Raw genomic sequence first — 19,444 nt, forward strand, 5'->3', positions numbered from 1 at the left:
ATATTCTGCTTCGTTGTTCGTAGTTGGGAAATCCAACTTCAAAGCATACTCAATTATAAACCCATCAGGGCTTTACCAGACTAGGTCCGCACCACTAGATTTTGTTTTGGATGCTCCGTCAAAATAGAGAACCCAATACTCTTTTAGGGTTATTTTTTTATCTTTCTCCTTCTCCCCTCATTCTGGGGTTATTATCTCTTGCCCCCGACTTTTTGGTCGTTAATGGTGCATTCGACCATGATGTCTGCTAAGGCATGAGCCTTGATGGCCATTCAAGGCTTGTACTTAAAATCAAATTCTCCTAACTTAATTGCCAATTTGATGAGCCTTCCACTGGCCTTCAGGCTATAAAGAATGTTCCTCAGGGGTTGGTTCGTCAGGACTTCTATCTTGTGAGCCTGGAAGTATAGTCTGAACTTCCTCGAGGCTGTGATGAAAGCAAGCGCGAACTTCTCCGTGGCAGAGTAATTCAACTCTGCTCCATGGAGCACCTTGCTTACATAGTATACAGGCTTCTGGAGCTTCTGTTCTTCCATCACGAGAACTACACTCATAGCATTTTTAGATACCGCAATGTACAAGTAAAGGGCATCCTCCGGACATGGTTTGGCCAGCAATAGGGCTTCATTCATGTACTTCTTTAGCTGTTGAAAGGCCTCCTGGCTCTCAGCTGTCCATTCAAAGTCCTTCACCTTCTTAAGGGTTTTAAAAAAGGGTAGACATTTATCTCCAGACTTAGAGATGAACCTCCATAGAGTTGCGATTCTTCCTTTCAGCTTCTGAACTTCCTTGATGGTGCGTAGAGGCTCCATGTCTAGGATGGCTTTTATCTTGTCGGGGTTTGCCTGCATTTGCCTCTTAGAGACAATGTGACCCAAAAACTTTCCAGACCCAAGGCCCAAAGCACACTTGGCTGGGTTTAACATCATCTTATGGTGCCTCAGCACTTCAAATACCTCTCTGAGTTGACTAATATGATCGGCCTTCCTTAGGCTTTTGACTAACATATCATCGACATAGACCTCCATGGTCTTCCCAATTAGATGGGCAAAAATCTTGTTTACCAATCTTTGGTAAGTAGCTCCTGCATTCTTAAGTCCAAAAGCCATAACAAGATAACAAAATACACCAAAGTCAGTTATGAAGGATACCGTAGGGTGTCAACTTTGTGCATTTTAATCTGATTGTAACCGTTGAAGCCATCCATAAAGCTTAGCATCTCGTGTCCATCAGTGGCGTCGATTAGGGTATCAATCCTCGGTAGGGGACAACAGTCCTTGGGACAAGCATCCTTCAAGTCAGTGAAGTCAATGCACTTCATCCACTTCCCATTGGCCTTCTTAACCATTACGGGGTTGGCCAACCATTCAGGGAATTGCACTTCCTCAATGAAACTAGCTTCTAAAAGCTTCTCGACCTCCTATTTAATGGCTTCTAGCCTATTAGGGGTGTAAGTTCTCTTCTTTTATTTCATGACCTTTTGAGTTGGGTCAACATTCAACCTATAAGTTATAAGGTTCGGGTCTATCCCAGGCATATCAGTTGCTGTCCAAGAAAACACATCACTGTTCTCTTGGAGGAAAGTTGTTATTTGGCCTTCAAGGGCTTTTCCAGAGATTCCCCAATATACGTGACCTTCTCCGGGTCTAAGGGGTCTAGGGGAATTGAGACCAGGTCCTCAGCTTGCTTCCTTCTCAGTTCGTCATTCTCTCGGACATCCATGTCTTCTATGGGGAGGACTTGCCCCTGGTTCCATCGGCCTAAGTGCTGCAATATAGCAATTACGGGCCATTTTATGATCTTCTTTCGCTTCTCCAACACCATTCCTAGTTGGGAACTTCAGTACCATGCAGTAGGTTGAGGGCATAGCCTTAAAATCATAGATCCTTGTTCTACCCATGATAGCATTGTAAGTAGAGGCAGCCTTAACAACCTGAAAGTTCAACATCTGCGTGGCCTCCCGGGGCTCTTCCCCTATAGTTACTAGAAGTTGTATTGCTCTCTCGACTTTGCATTCCACATAGTTAAACCCGTAGATAGGTGCGTCAGATGGAGTTAGTGGAGAATCATTGTAGCCCATCCTTATGAATGTGTCATGGAACAGAATATCCATGGAAGCTCCATTGTCCATACAGACCCTCATAACAGGAAAATTTCCAATTATCGGAGTGTAACCAGAGGATCATCCTGAGGAAATTTCAAACCTTCAAGGTCCGGGTCACCAAATTCAAGCGTCATTTCCGACTTAGAACGCTTAGATGGTTCTCCAACTATGCTCATTACTTCTCTCGCATAAGCTTTTCGGGAGTTCCTTGTAGTACCAGCTGTTGTAGGACCTTTTGAAATCATATTGATTACTGACCCTCAGGGCTGTGGGTTGCAATCTTTGTTGTTACCCCTTCGATCATAATCTTTTTGATCGTTGTCTCTTTTTTAGCCTCCATCCTCTTCACCCTTGGTGAAACATCCAAATTTTCCCCTTCAGATCAAATACTCAATCTCATCCTTGAGTTGCCTACAATCGTCAGTGTCATGACCAACATCTTTGTGAAAACTGCAGTATCAACTCTTGTCTCTCTTCTCAGGGTCTCCCCTTAGTGGCTTCGGCCATTTGAAATCTTTTTCCTTCTTAATTTACATGAGGATTTGGCTCCTTGGAGCTTTCAACCTCGCATATATAGTGAACCTTGGTTGCTGATTCTTCTTAAAAGAGGAGGAGTCAGAGTTTTTTCCAATTTGTGGATACTTGTCCTTGGCATCATATTCCTGATCCGTCTTCCGCTTCTTGTTTCCAGTAGGTTCATTATTCATAGCCATCTTCTTTATACTCTCCTCCACCTTGTTTCCGGCTCTATCCTGAAGCTGCAACATGCTTTTGGGAGGGTGCTTATCCAGGGACATCTAAAGAACTCGTCTCTAGTCCCTTGTTGTAGGGCTATCATAACTACCTTATCATCAAAATAAGGGACCTTCAAAGCCTCCTTCGTAAATCGATTCAGATACTCTCGCAGGGACTCCTTTGCTCCTTGCACTATGCCCATGAAAGAAGCTAAACTCTTCTTGGGTATTCTTTTAATTATGAACTGCTTGATAAAAGCTTGGCTCCAGTCCTTAAAGGATCCAATAGAGTTTGGGGGCAGACGGTTGTACCACCTTTGAGCCATACCCGATAGGGTTTGAGAAAAAGCCTGACATTTAATAGCATCGTTCATGGGCTGTAGCAACAGGGCGTTAGAGAACGTCCTAACATGATTAGCAGGGTCTCCAGTACCATCGTATGCTTTGATGGTGGTCATCTTGAACTTCCTTGAGATGTGGGCATTCATTATCTCGTCAGTAAATGGTGGGTATGGATCATCAGGATCTCCTAGGGGCATAAGATCACTTGGATCAGCCCTTGGGGCAACAACCCTTCTTGGTATTAGACCATCCAGGTCTATGATTGAAGGAGGATTTCTCCGTCTTGGAGCGAGTGGAGGGCTTGGGGCCAGATGCATCTCCAAGTCATGCTTCAGTCTTTGGATCTCAGCTTCATGAGCCCTGATCCTCTCTTGAATATCTTGGGAGTTCGTCCCTTGATTGCTCCTGGGGCGTTGTTCAGTATCAGCCATCGGCACTTTTCCAGCATGCCTCCTTCTCAGAGCAACATCATCATCCGATGATTCGGAGTCTCTATAAGTATAAGGTTCATAGAATTCTTAATCCTCTGGAATATGATCCAAGCCCCATATGTATTGGGGAATTCGCCCTTGTGCTTCACTCCTATTAGAGTATCCACTTCCTCCAAATTTGGGGTATAGAGGCATTCTGTAAGGGGGTTAGTAGTCACAATCGTCGAGTACTCATACCCAACGGGCTGAGGGTTCACAGGTACATGTACCTGCTGAAATTGGGGATTCATCCCTTGAGGAGCTGTGGGATTCGTCCCTTGTGGCTGAGACTCAGTTGCCCCTACCAGGTTTCCTCCTTGGGTGGAGGCATAGGTTGAGTGCGGTGGTACCTCTACCACTGATGCGATTGTTTATGATGAGACAGGAGTGTATGTTCCAGTATTGTTTTTGCTCCTTGTGTTCACCAAGGTTATTGTACTCTTCCCACATACGGCGCTAAATATTGTGGAATAAAAACCTGAGTACATTAGTATTAATTCTAGGGTTTGTGAGCTTCGAGGTTTAATGGCTGCTCTAGCGTTCGGGACTATTAGTCCTTGCAAGATGCCTACGTATCTCTGCGTTGTAGAGAATCAATCCAAAAACGTCATTCTAGGTTGAGGGGTAGAGACCTTTATATAGAGGTGAGTCTAGGGTCAGACTTGTGTTGGGAGACTTGGTGGACAAGTCTCTAACTTATATGGTAATTAGGAGTTCTATTGGGAAAGGAGCTCCAGAACCTTCTGTGTAGGACTTTGAGTCCGTTTAGGACACATGTCCCTGCTCTTCCAATCGTATTAGGCCTAGTCCATGAACAGCTTATATTCGTAGACCATGACGACCTCAGCTGGTGGGCCTTGCCTACATGGGCCATCCTAAGCCTGCTATGAGCTTGGACCAGACAGGTCTAACCTGAACTTCAGACAAGAAGCTCAAGTGTAATTAATGTGACATTTAATGTGTCTTTAGGATGTATTTTATATCCATATGAATTTAGTTATTTCTCGAAAAGAGTTGCATTCTATTATACATTTATAAATCAAAGGTATTATAGATATCCTATACTCGTATCATCTAATTATTTTTTAAGTTAAATATGCCAATTTTATTACATAAATATCAGATTTAAAAATCCCAATATATTGCCAATAATAAACTTTGAGAAAATTACTTGAAATTTCTTAGATGGGTATTTTAGATATTATTATTTAATTATTTTATATTTAATTATTTTGATAAGAAAAAATCAATTTTTCTTTTATTATTATTATTATTATTATTATTATTATTTCAAAAATTAAAAAATAATAAATAAATATTACTTGTCGGTAAAATTTACATTTTTAAAATTAACGCTCTTTGTAAATATTTGGGTGGTGTGATTTATTCTATATTTCTTTTTTCAATTTTACCTCAATGTTTAGTATTTTATGAAAAGAGTAATAAATAATTTTTTTATTAAGAATTAAATAGGTTATTCTAGAATTCACTAGAGATCACTATGGTTGAAGGTTAGGTTAATTGACCGAGATTAATTAGTTTATAAATCGCCCTAAAACCCATTCAAGCTACTACCCATTCCTTATTTCGTTTGCAATTAGAAAGAAATAATTAGAGAGAAGTAATTAGAAGGAAGAATTAGAGGAAGGTGATCAAAAAGAGGAAATTGAATCAAGGAAAGTTGGATAAAGGATAGCATAAAGAATCAAGTGATTTTGGGTGAATAATCATAAAGGAATTAGGAGTTACTTTGGGGATTAATCAAGAAGACCATTCTAATAAAAGGTAATGATCTTGATCATTTTTTTAGTAAATATTCAAGTTCCCTAAATATTGTGTAAAGTGATGTTTGTGATTTTGTGAATTATTCGCTAGACTGTAAGTAACTCGATATATTTACGTTTCGTTTATTAGACAATCCGAATAATTATTACGAAAATAATCATTATGTATTCATAATTAGTAATAATTATTTTCTATTGGGCTTCAATTATTAATGGACCACAAATTGGGTTGTGCCCAAATAATTGTAATTAGGGTTCATATGAGAAATTGGGAATTTTTGTTGTAATGTTGAAATTTGAGATGTAATTGAGAGGTTTTGATGATTGGGATGTAAGGAATGATTTGTAGGAGAGTAATTGATGAATGTAAATCGAAGTAAACAAAACCACCGCAATAGCGGTGGCGGCGGTGAGTAATCGCCGAAACAAATGAAGGGAAGGAGGAGGATTTGATTGGTGTTGGTGAGGGAGTGTGTGTGTTTGTGTGGGTGTTGTGTTTGTATATGTGTATTTGTGTGCGTGTGTGAGCGTTACAAGGAGGAGGAGCCGCCGATGGTGATGGTGGTGTGGGGTGAGAGAGAGAGAGGAACGGAGAGAGATAGAGAAATGATGAGAGACAGGGAGAAGACAAAGAGCAGAAAGAGAAAAACGAGGAAGAAATACGAGAGAGAGATAGATAGATAGATAGATAGATAGATAGATAGATAGATAGATAGATAGATAGATAGATAGATAGATAGATAGATAGATAGAGAGAGAGGGAGCGAGAGAGAGAGAGAGAGAGAGAGAGAGGGGGAGAGAGAGAAAGAGAGAGAGAGAGAGAGAGAGAGAGAGAGAGAGAGAGAGTTTTGAAGAGAGAGAGAGAGAGATATATATAGGCCGGAGTTTGGCCGGAAAACCACCTCTGGGGAGAATCTGAAAAATCCGTTTGGATAGGAGGATAGATCGGAGACAGAGGAGTTCAAGAAGGGTAAAAGCTTCGAGATTGGACATTGCCGGCGGTTACCATGGAAGCTGATGAATTGGTGGAGTGAGGAAGAAGGGAGAAGGAATGGAACAGTCTTTTTCCAGTTTTAATAATTTATTGAGTAAATAAATAAAAGTAATAATAATAATAAAGCCATAACATTGTTATAGAATAAAAAAATAATATAAGAAGAGAATGAATAATAGTTGGTGTATATTGAGTTCTTGTAATTGAGAGATATTTAATGGAATATAATTTAATTGAGTTCCAATTTTCCCTAATTATTTAATTTTGAAATGAGGGAGACAAAGCTTGGTAATAATAATTTTCTAAAAATGTAGTTATTATTTTTATAACGCCCTGGAATAAAATAATATGTGAAGTACAAATCTAAATAATCAGTTAGTAGAATTATTTTGAGTTTAGCGAGTATCGAATAATGTATTTGTAAATAATAATATTTTTATAATTTGGAATATTTATCTTTATCGAAAAGAAAGAATATCATAATAAATATAATTCGGGGACAATCTTAACAAGGAAATATTTAAATGGCTAGTTGAGTTTTTTCAAGCCGAATAAAATTTTCCTAGAATTAATAAATTGATTCGAGTTTAGCAAAAGATGCATTATTAAATCAAGTACTAGAGAAATAAATGATTGGGCGATCGACAATATTAATTTTATGTTTGAGGTTCATCAAATTATTTATTTTGGGATATTTAACTAAAATATTGTATCTGTGAATGATTATTTTAGAAGTAAATGATGTTGGAAATAACTAATCCGGGAATGTGATTTTCCTGCTAGTGCGCTATTATTGGAAATAAGGAAAGTTTTCTATGCTCCCTTCCTATTTTTGACTTATATTTTGCTTATTAATGGTGAAGTATTATGGATTTAAATTTTTGGAGACCTCATTGGCGATTATTTTCTTTCGATGAAATTTCCTAATTGAGACCCTTTGCTGAATCCTTTAATATCTCGTATTTATCTTCCTGGCTAATTCTATCATTCAGGGCAGTTACCTCATTCCTTTCAGACGAATATAAATTTCTATATTCGTTTAAATCATACTTGAACTTACATCGATTCATCATTCGGATCGATTAATTAATTTCCTTTAAAATGGAATTTATCTTTTATCAATTCATTGAACCCTTCCAAAATTTATGATTGATAAATCGCTAATTGATTCTTTTTCTATTTTTATATAAAGACCTCTGAATCTATTTATATTTCGGAAACATTCGATATTTTCATTTGACATGGTTATTCTCATCATTCGAGATAATCAATGTGCTGGAAACTTACTGATATATCATTCATATTGATGCTAGAGTAATATCCCTACTAAAACAAAACTGACTTACTGTTCAAACCAGAATATGTAATGTGATTCTGAACATTGTTATGTGATTTGAATTGAAAATTAAATCGGGAAGTGTACATCTATACTGGTCAACGTGGAATTAAAACCACGGTATATATTTTGACAGTCCGATGTGTGGACATGTTATTCGGCTCGAGTGCAGCCGACAGTTAAGACATTAACCTTTCTTTTATGATAAAAAGTGTGTATTAGGCATTCTTGCGACAAGCCATGATCGGGTGAGTGTAAGATTTGCAGGAGGACGATATACAGTGATAGTTGATCGCAACACTGATGTACCAAGGATGGAAAATGACTAGGTAAACTTGAATCAAGTGGCATTGTTCCTGATAAGAGCTTCTTTATTATATTTGTGATGTGTTGTTGAATATTCCTTTTGGCATTTAAAATATTGTTGCTCTTGGCACCTATTTCCATTATTTTAATCTGATAGTCATTCATACTTGTTGCTTCACTCTTGCTATTCTTGTATTCTCCAAAGCAGTGAAGAAGGATGTTGACAGACCATCTGATCAGTCAAGGCAGAGGAAGGGAAAGGAACATGTTCGTGGTGACAACATCTAGTGGATTGCAACATAATTACTTTAATCTGTAATAAAGTAAAGCTACTAACCAGACTTGTAGTAGATTTCTATGGCATATGTAAAAAACAGGTCGTGAGAGAGACTCGGTCCTGAGCTCTGTGAAGTGGTGTCCACAATGAATGATATATTTGGCTATGGTTTGTAATAATAATACAGGTGTGCGAAGCTTAATATCGTGGTGACCCGAATCTACAAAAGGATGGATTTAGGGGCAAAAATGCATAATTCCAAAAATAAATTATATATTTAGTAACAGAGAATATATTTAATGTGTCATTAACACATAATTATATAAATGCAATAATTAAAAATTGGATGGGATACATAATTCCAAAAATAAAATATATATTTATTAACAGAGAATATATTTAATGTCTCATTAACACATAATTATATAAATGCATTAAATAAAATATTGGTCAAGGTACAAATATTTAAGTAAATAATAATTTCTGAGATAGTAAAGACATTGATTAAGTAATTTCACAATTTTCTCGATGAAACAATAGTATAATAGTGAACATTTCATATCAAAATCATCATTACATATCAAAATCATATTATTATTTTATTACTTAATTCGGTCAAACAAACATATATGCTAATTCAGGAGAAAAATATCAAAAAGTACTATCCAAACTAACCTTTGATATCCTATATAAATTTTAATATGAAAAGTCTCTTGAAATAACATAAACAAGTTATAACAATACGGTTCTTTCTTTCCAAGAAAATGATTAACTAAATAAATAATTTACGAATACTCATATAAATTCCCACACAATATTTAATGACACCAAAAAATAAATATTCAAATATTGTTGACTACTAATTGGTAATCCTCTTACTTTAGAATTCAAAAGATATACACATTAGAGGATAAATATATTCAAATGAGATAGATATCTAATATTATTTGAAAGATAACAATTTCTGCAACTCTCGATAAATATAAACCATATAAACTAATCGATGTTTACACTCCTGATTCTTATGACTTAAAATATAACAAATAAAGTAATTCATGCACTTACGCTCTAATCATAAATTGCGATAAAGATAGTTACTTACTTAAAATTTCATGGGCTTTACAGTTCCCCCCCCCCCTAAAGGATTCCGTCCTCAGAATTGGTGCAGTTAGAAAATAGTGATGGATAATTATTTTGCATCTCTTCCGATGATGCCCAAGTAGCTTCTTCTATCAAATGATTTCTCCAGATTATCATAACCAAATTGATCTCTTTATTTATTAACTTTTGAACTTTTCAATCCACAATCTGAAGAGGTTGTTCTTCGCAAGTCAAATCTGGTTGAATTTATATTGGCTCATAGGCAAGCACATGTCGGTTATCAGCATGGTAAGCCTTTCAAACAGATATGTGAAAAACATCATGGATATACTAAAGATCTTGTGGTAATGCCAACTGATAAGATACAGTTCCTACTCTCTTCAAAATCTCAAATGGAGCAATATATCAAGGACTTAGTTTTCCTTTCTTTCTGAATATCATGACTCCTTTCCAAGGCGACACTTTAAGCAAAACTTTATCTCCAACCTCAAATTCTTTATGTTTTCATCCTAAATTAGCATATTTCATTTGTCAATCTTGGGCGGATATTAATCTTTCATTAATAATTTTAATGGATTGTGTTGTCTATTAGATCAATTCTGGTCCAAATATCTTTCTCTACTTACTTTTTCCCAACATACCGGTGATCTGCATTTTCAACCAGAAAGAGCTTCAAACGGAGCCATTCCTATACTAGAAAAGAAGTTGTTCTTGTAAGCAAATTCCACTAATGATAGATGGTCATCCCAATTCCCTTTGAAATCCAAGATACAAGGCCTTAACATATCTGCAATCGTCTATATAGTCCTCTCACTTTGTCCATCTGTATGGGGATGGTAAGTCGTACTCATGTTTAGTCTCATTCCTAAGCATTCCTGGAAATGTTTCCAAAATATGGATGTGAATCTTGCGTCTCTATCTGACATAATTGAAATTGGAACTCCATGCCTATCCACAACTTCCTTCAAATATAAATTGACTAATTTCTCTATAGTGTACCTTTCATTAATTGGAAGAAAATGTGCAAATTTGGTCAATTGATAAACTATAACCCAGATGACGTCATGGTTGATCTTAGATCTTGGTAATCTGACAATGAAATCCATAATGATATGTTCTCATTTCCATTCCAGGATTTATAAGGGTTGTAGCAAACAACTTGGTCTCTGATGTTCAGCTTTTATTTTTCTGACACGTTAAACACTTACTTACCCACTCCACAATTTCTCTCTTCATGTTTGGCCACCAGTAATTTTTCGTTATGTCTTGATACATCTTCGTGCTTCCTGGGTGGATAGAGTATTTAGAATTATGGGCTTCATTCATAATATCCTCTTTTAATTCTGGCACATTGGGAATCCAAATTCTTAAGGCAAATCTCCTAACTCCTTGGTTATCCCTTAAACTTACAACATTTTCTCCTATCAGCTTGGATCTATTATTTTCCATCATCACTTCTTGAAAATGTAGAATATTTTCTATTATCTGCGGTTGTACTTGAATCTCATAATTTCTTTGATTCGCTTGTACTGGAATCTTTATCTCCATCTCCATTTTCTCAATTTCTTGAATTAATTCCCTTGATGTCAATACCATCTTCAATGTTTCATTCCGGCTTAGCGCATCTACGACCACTTAGCGCATCTGCGACCGCATTTGCCTTTCCAGGATGATAATTTATTGTACAATCATAGTCCTTGATCAATTATAACCATCTTCTTTACCTCATATTCAATTATTTCAGGGTAAACATGTACTTCAGGTGTTTATGATCTGTATATATTTCGCATTTCTCTCCATATAAGTAGTGTCTGTATATCTTGAGCGCAAAACTATCACCGCTAGCTCTAAATCGAGCAGGGTATGTAGTCTCATATTCCTTCAGTTTTCTTGAGGTGTAGCAATGACTTTCCTATTTTGCATTAACACACACCCTAGTCCTTCGAGAGAAGCGTCACTATAAATCATAAAATTTCCTGAGTCATCGGGTAGGGCAGAAATCAATCTTTTCTTTAACTCTTGGAAACTTTCCTCGCATTTGGAGTCCATTCAAATTTCTCATACTTTCATGTGAGTCGAGTCAATGGCATAGCTATCTTCAAGAAGTCTTGTACAAATCTTTGATAGTAACCAGATAATTCAAGAAAACTTCTAACCTCGGTTGGCGTTTTTGTCGCTCCCAGTTTGCCAAAGCTTCAACCATTGCAGGGTCAACTCAAATTCCTTCACTACCGACAATACGTTGTAAGAATTGCACTTTATCTAACCAAAATTCACATTTTGAGAACTTGGCATACAAATTTTCTTTCCTCAGAATCTCTAATTCCAATCTCAAGTGTTCTGCGTGTTCTTCGCGAGATTTAGAGTAAATCAGGATGTCTTCAATGATTACTATAACGCACTTATCTAGATAATTCTTGAATACTCAATTCATCAAGTCCATACAAGCAGCACAGGCGTTTTTCAATTCAAATGGCATCACTAAAAACTCATAATGTCCATACATTGTCTTAAACATTGTCTTTGGCACATCTTCTGGTTTAATCTTCAACTAGTGATAGCTAGATCTTAAATCAATCTTTGAAAAAAGGCGGCTCCTTTCAGTTGATCAAACAAATAATCAATTCTTGGAAAAGGGTACTTATTCTTGATACTTAACTTATTCAATTCTAGATAGTCAATACATAACCTCATAGATCCATCTTTATTTTTCATAAATTAGACTGGTTCTCCTACTGGGACACGCTAGGTCGAATCACTCCTTTGTCCAATAACTTTTGAAGTTGAGTAGCCAATTTTTTCAATTCTATAGGGGCCATTCTATATGGAGCTTTAGAAATTGGTGCGGTTCCTGGAGTGAGATCAATTATAAATTCAATTTCTCTATCAGGGGGTAATCCAGGTAGATCTTCAGGAAATACAACCTCGAATTCATTCACAACTTAAATTTCTTCCAACCTAGGGGCAGACTTTTCAGTATCTATGATGTGAGCGAGATATGTCTGATATCTTTGTCGTATCATTCTTTTATCTTGCAACATAGTGAGAAACTTACGAGTTTGTTTTTGACCACATAGAATTACTCTTTTATCATCAGGCCCTTTTAGACTAACTCTTTTCAATCTACAATTAATATGTTCATTGTATCGATTCAAACAATCCATCCCTAGTATCATATCAAATTCTTCTAAGTTAAAAGGGATAAGGTCAGTAATGAAGTATTTTTCCTGAATCTCTATCGTACAATTAGGGCATACTTGACTAACGGCTATAACATCTTGGTTCGCAATTTCTACCATCATATCCTCATCTAATAACAATAATTCTAATCCCAACTTATTCACAAAGCTCCCAAATATAAATGCTCTAGTAGCGCCAAAGTCAATTAACACACAAACTTTATAGTGTTCACTGGGAGCGTACCTGCGATCACATAATTATGAGCAATAGCATCCTTTAGAGTCATGTTGAAATTACGTGAAGTAGGTTTTTTGTTGGTGTTGGTGGCGTTGCCTAAGTTATTATTTCCTCGAGCTGGGGGTGCCATAAGTCTGGGTACTGTACTTTCCTTTGGGGCGTTTCGCCATTCGCGAGTGTAGCGACCTTTTCTTTCATAACTGTGACAAGTGATGGCCTTCTCCTTGCAATTATTTTCATAATGTCCCTTCTTTCCATATACGTAGCATGTAACATTCTCCTGGAGACACTGTCCGCCATGTTCCCATCCACGAGTCTTACAATCTGGAAAAGGAGGTCTTCCTTGAATCAGATTCGTTGTTTCAGGGGTTCAGAATCTAGTCTCGTTACTTCGGTTGTCTTTGCGCTCAAACCTACGATTGTCAATCCTTCGATCCTCTCTTTTCAAAAATGGTTTCTTTTTCTTGCTTCCATCAAACTTCCTCCAATAATTCCCATTATTGCTTGAAAACTTTCTATTGATACCACCTTTGTCCTTAGGATACAAATCATTCTCGCTTTCTACAATTGAAGCTTTATGCACAAGAGTTACATAACTAGAAATCTTAAGTACTGCTATTCGATTATAAATCCATAGCTAGAGTCACAATCCTAGTTGAAATTTGTTACCCAAAATATGATAATTGTTTAAGGGGGTTGGATACAATTATCAAATAAATCGATTGTCAAAGAAGTAAAGTAAGAACAATATAGATCGAATAACAATTTATTAAATCTCTTATAAACTGTTACAGAAATCTCTCAAGAAACGGGATTCTTAAGAGCTGCTAGGTTATGAATAATGCTCAAGATGTGTACCAACAGTGGTAACCTAATCTGTGCTTATATATCACACAGCTACAAAATCAATCTCTATCAATTATAAGATATTTTACAATATGAACTATCTAGTTTCTATTCATATATACTCAACATCTATGTGCCTATAAGTCAGGAACCGATAATACAAAACTCCTCCAATACTAGGATTGTGTCAATCATAAATTCTGACTTATCCCGTAATACATTCGTATCCAGATGCATGTAGATACTGACAACTGATCTGATTCTGACGCTTGATAAATCCTGACTGACATATTCCAACAATCTCCCCAAGTTTATGCTTTGCAGATGTTAGGAATATGTTTTGTACTTGATGAAAAGTTAAACAAAACACCTTAGTAGATTTAATTTAGTGATTTTGTTGATTTCAAAGAATGATCACTTTAACATCCGTTGAAAGGGTAGCTTCTGTATTAATAAGTTTAGTAGCAAATTTCTACATATTGTAATGCCTTAGAGAACTAGATGTTGTAGAATGTATTAAGTCATGTTGACTACTAGATTGATATGCAAGATAGGTTGGTTAGCTTTAAATATTAGATGCCTTGTAATCTTGTATAATTGAAATATAGTTAACTTCTATAAAGATGCTCTCAATGGATGTTCCACAAGGTTTCAACATATGATCAACTAGAGTCTCAACGGATGATCAATTAGACTCTCAAAGGATGATCCAACAAAGTCTCAATGGATGATCCCACAGAGTTTCAACAGATGAACAAATTCAAAAGCAGTTGATAGTGACTTGACAGTCACAGGCATTGACTGTATGTAAATGGAATGTGGCAGCCTATTTACAGGTTTAAGAGAACAAAGAAACATTTCCATTTCCGTGCTAAACTGAAGATATTCAAAGATGCTGGAAAGAGAAATGAAGAAGCATGAAATTAGACTAGAAACATTTTGTCCTATTTGTTTGTCTTTTTATCATGTAACTTGGTGATATATAAACTGAGGGTAGCAAGTAGAACAGTATCGAAGTGAGTAAGCAATTACCAGAGAAATAGATAAAGCTATATCTGTAAAGAATTTCTCTGTTCTTTGTAAGTTCAACTTGTAAGCACCTATGTGCAAATCTTGCATCATAGAGTTCTCAAATTTATATATATCTCTAGTGGAAAAGTTCAATCCACCAGAAAGTTTTTAAATACTTGTATTTGATACTTTTTGTTTGATTTCTCCAATACTTTCATTCCTCACCTTAGCTAAATCAAACACAGTTATATATTCAAAGTAGAACAGTTCCTAAAATCCAAAAAGTAGCCAGAATTACATTCAATCCCCTTCTGTTATTCTTTGTTAGATTGTTTGGGAATAATAATAGAATAAGCATAAATTATATAGTAATGTCTGATACCAAATATAGAAAGTAGAATTTGTAGAGCATACTCAGGAATATATGTTGATCTTCATGGTTCTTGATAAACTCAATTTCTTTCATACTCAATTTCCTCAGACAACTGGTATATAGCAGCTCTCAGCATCTCAATAGGAGTTCTTTTAATCATCAACTCATCCAGTGACACATAACATGGCTTCATTCTATTACCACTCATAGTTAAATGTCTTTGAGTCCAGATAGTTTCAAATATTGCTGCTCCCTTTTTCATGTTGACCTCCTGATTGCTAAAGCTCATGTATGTAGGAATATAATGTCCAGTGTATTGAATGACCTTATCAAGAATTCTTCTTTTAATGGCATAATAGATTAAGTATGACCATTCCTTGGATGCTTCATTTTCAACCCTCAATAGATAGTGAATGTATTCTAGTTCTTTGGTTGACATTATCAACAGTTCATCAAGTGAAAGAACTTGGACTTGGTCACCCTGTAGCATAGGCAAGATCTTTTTTTTGGGTTCCGAACCATCATATCTGTCAAGAATGATCTTCACAGCTTCAAGTTTGTCCAAATGATTTGCAGTGACTTCCTGACCATGTCTATCAGCTAATGTGAAGTTCACCAATCTTGTATTAAGTAGCTGAGCTTCATGATGCCCAATTTCTCTTCTTGTGTATGGATCATTTAATTTAAGAGCTTGAGCTCTGTCACCCAAGAAGGCATATCATCATTTATGTTCAAAATATTAGGTTCAACCAATCCTTCTTTCCTTATCCCTCCAGGAGTAAAATTCATCTGCTTTTTGTATTTAAGATCATCAATCTTCTCCCACTTGTAACTGTTCCTAATTCTAGGAAAGTTATAAGCCCTTATTTCTACTCTTTTATGAAGTACTTTCTAATAAGTGCATTTCCACATTTCTCCTCCAGACCTCCAAAACATGTTTTTGAACTCTTGGTTAGCTCTGTTTACTGCTATTCTGATTTTTCCTTCTTCCCTCCTTTTTTCCTTTTCAATCTAAACATTGTAAACATCAACATATGCAGGAAAGATATGTAGATTTAAGTGCTCCAAGACAGCTTCTTCTCCATCATCAACTAAGTTAGGAATAGACCACCTATCAGGATCAGGAATTGATCCATGAGGATTTGTATTGTCAGGATTTTGAATTGAGTTTTCAGGAGCTGCTTCTATTTGAAGTTTCCTTGGTCTTCTAAACAGCTGTTCTTCTTCTTCACCTCCTTCTTTGTAAAGAATTATATTTGGTACTTTTCTAGGCCTTGGTACAGGATTGAGAAATACTGGATTAACATACACTTTAGGAGCCTAAGAATGAGATGTCTTAGGTATTTATTCAATGGGTTAATTATCAAGTGACTCACTTAGTACGCACTAATGTATCAAGCGGGTCACCGAGTTTCGTTTGGTATCATTTAAACCACTCAACTGGCAACACATGACACTCCGTTAATTTATTTAAAAACTGCAGACGGAAAAAGCTGTTGTGGAATACTAACGGCTAGTTCTGCAACGTGGCTATCCACATAAGCCTCTACCCACCTATATGTACAAATACACCCACCTATATGCACATATTCAAGTTGGGTTTTAGGTTTATTTGTTCTTCAATATGAGTAGCAGAGTGAATTTTCTCCCTGAGTCACATCGTCATTGTTTCTGTGGAGATAGAGTACGGTTGCGAACAAGCTGGACACAAAAAACATCCCGGAAAATGTTTTCTTACATGTTACAGAGGAAAGGTGTGCATCTTTTAATTTTGTTCAATTCCGAAATTATGTGACTAGTTTTCATGGAATCATCATTATACAACACCCTAACATTTTTTTCAAAACTATGACCATCACACTGAATATACTAACGAGTTTTGTCTGTCGTAGTCAAAAGCAACGGAATAATCTTCCAAATCACTAAAACGCATAGTATCAGTATCCTTATATACCAAATCCACTACTCCTCCTACATACTGTATATTTCCTTTAGGTGGATTTGCGAAATACCCACGATGATGAACATAAACATCAATCTGAACCATATTGTACATTAACATACGAATATTCAGAAAGTTAAACATATATGAACACAAATTTATACATATACAAACATAAAAATTTAAATTTACATATATGAACACAAACCCTTAAATATACATGCAGTCACTTAAATATTGTTAGTGTTTGTGCCCTAGAGACAACACTATCATGTTTATATTATGAAACATTTGGATTATTAATTATGATTATATGGATTACTCTTTAGTAATTTATAATATCTTTATTTTATGTGATAAGATGTTAGATTAATAAATGTCCTTAGAATATGATATGTACATCTATGTCTCTAAGTACATGACTTAGAAATGAGATTATGAGAATAGTATTGATATTCTTAAAGGTCCCTAATCAAGTATTATTGTTAAGGGATGATAATAAATACATTGAGATTAGTGTATTTGTTGGCTGATGATCACATCTCATCGATCATAGGTATAGTGATACTAAAGTCAAAACACAGGCACATGTATTAAATACATGGTGCTGGATTAACCCATTGTGAGATACTACATGTTATAGTGTCATAAGTTAATCTCATAGTGATAATGATGTAATCATTATATTTCTATACGGAATTAATATACTTTGATACTATTAAAAGTTATCCTTGACCGGGTAATAATAAAAGTAGACATTGGGTACATTATGAATCGAATGAGAAATATGAATGATCTAGATGAGATTTAGCCCTCCTTTATTAAAGGAGTGATATTATTGGCCTCTTGATTGATTAAGACTATAAAATGCATGGCCGTGCTCAAATACTATTTTGTTTAATACTTTACTCATTGATCAAGGAAAGAAGGATTGAACGTTAAAAGAGGATGACACAATGCATGCCTCGAGTTTGACCTATAATATAAGGGTAAAGGGATTATATTACATTGTACATTATTCACAAAAGGTTTTATTGATCACCGATTTAATTATTATTACTTGGGTAACAATGATGTATTACTAGATGCCGCTCATTATTTATGATTTTAAATTAGATTTAAAATTGTTGCCAACGTAATAATAACCTAAAGTGTCACACAAAGAATGATTGGAGGATTATTTAATTTAAATTCAGATTTAAATTAAATGTAAGTAATTCGAATTATTTATTATTAATTAAGTGTGACTTAATTAATTAAATAAATAAGAAATTCTAATTTAATATTAAATCCGAAATTAATTTATTGTATGATTAAGTGAGACTTAATAATACAATAATTAGAATTTCGAATTTAATAATAATAATAACTCTAAAATTCAGTTTAGGGTTGGAGGCCCATTAGCTCTTGCCTATATAATATATTTTTCTAATAGAATTAGGGTTACACGTTTTATTTGATAAAACATAAACCCTAGCAGCTTGAAGAGAGATAGAGAGAGAAAGAAGGCGGCCTCAAGAACGTGCTAGTACACACCCATCCTCCGGGCGATCATTTGTGTGGATACCTTCAAGGCGTAGATCGTTACAGTGATGGGCTACGTGGTGATCATTCAAGACCTCCATCTTTCCATTAACGTAAAGCTTCTTAAGGTAAACATACTGAACTACGAATTAAATATTGTTTTTCGCATGGATCCTGCGGAGGGTTTCGATTTTTAATATTTAAATTTACGTTTTTCGTTGCGTTTATGTGCTAAAAACCCTTCAATGGCATAAGAGCCACTTGCGAAAAGTTTTTAATTCAGTTATGTGTTTAACTTTTATCGATATATGAGCATGTACGTGATTCGCCATGATTTGATGTTGATATAATATGCTTGTATATGTATGGTTTTGAATATATGATATTCATGTGAGTTTTATAATCATAAGATGATTATGTAATCTATATATATATTGATATATACATGATTTATGTTTATTCTAATTATGCGAATCATATTAGATATGGATCCTGAATTGGCTGCTACAGATTTGCTGAAATCTGGGTCTAGTGTCCGATTTACCCAAACGAATACCCTATTCAAAAGGTAAACGAGCGTCTGAACAAAACCGATAGCGAAAGCTATCATCAAATCGCCTGTAAGGCGTTTGACGTTGTTTATTGTCCGTAAACAGTGATTCTTGTTTTTCTGATTTGATTCTGATTTTTCTGATTTTTGTCATATTTCTTTTATGATTAGATCATGGATAATATGATATGTTAAGATCAGATTATGTGTTTTAACATGCTTTTATGTGTTGTATGAGCATGGTGGATGGTTATGGCCTTTCGACCTTAGTGTAATGGTTTTGGTTTTAAATACGACTTGCATGTCGTCAATCTTTGTAATCATAAATTTTGA

At 35.4% G+C, this 19,444-nt stretch overlaps 1 protein-coding gene across 1 annotated transcript; it reads right to left on the reverse strand.

Moving 5' to 3' along the window:
- Positions 1-1,702: 1,702 nt before the first annotated feature.
- LOC141690406 (uncharacterized) lies at positions 1,703-2,131 on the reverse strand. The gene has a single exon (XM_074495211.1). It carries the CDS (start codon positions 2,129-2,131, stop codon positions 1,703-1,705), a length of 429 nt encoding a protein of 142 aa, XP_074351312.1.
- Positions 2,132-19,444: the final 17,313 nt, after the last annotated feature.

Source organism: Apium graveolens, chromosome 10 (genome assembly GCF_009905375.1).
Source record: "Apium graveolens cultivar Ventura chromosome 10, ASM990537v1, whole genome shotgun sequence".
In the NCBI taxonomy this organism is placed as follows: domain Eukaryota; kingdom Viridiplantae; phylum Streptophyta; class Magnoliopsida; order Apiales; family Apiaceae; genus Apium; species Apium graveolens.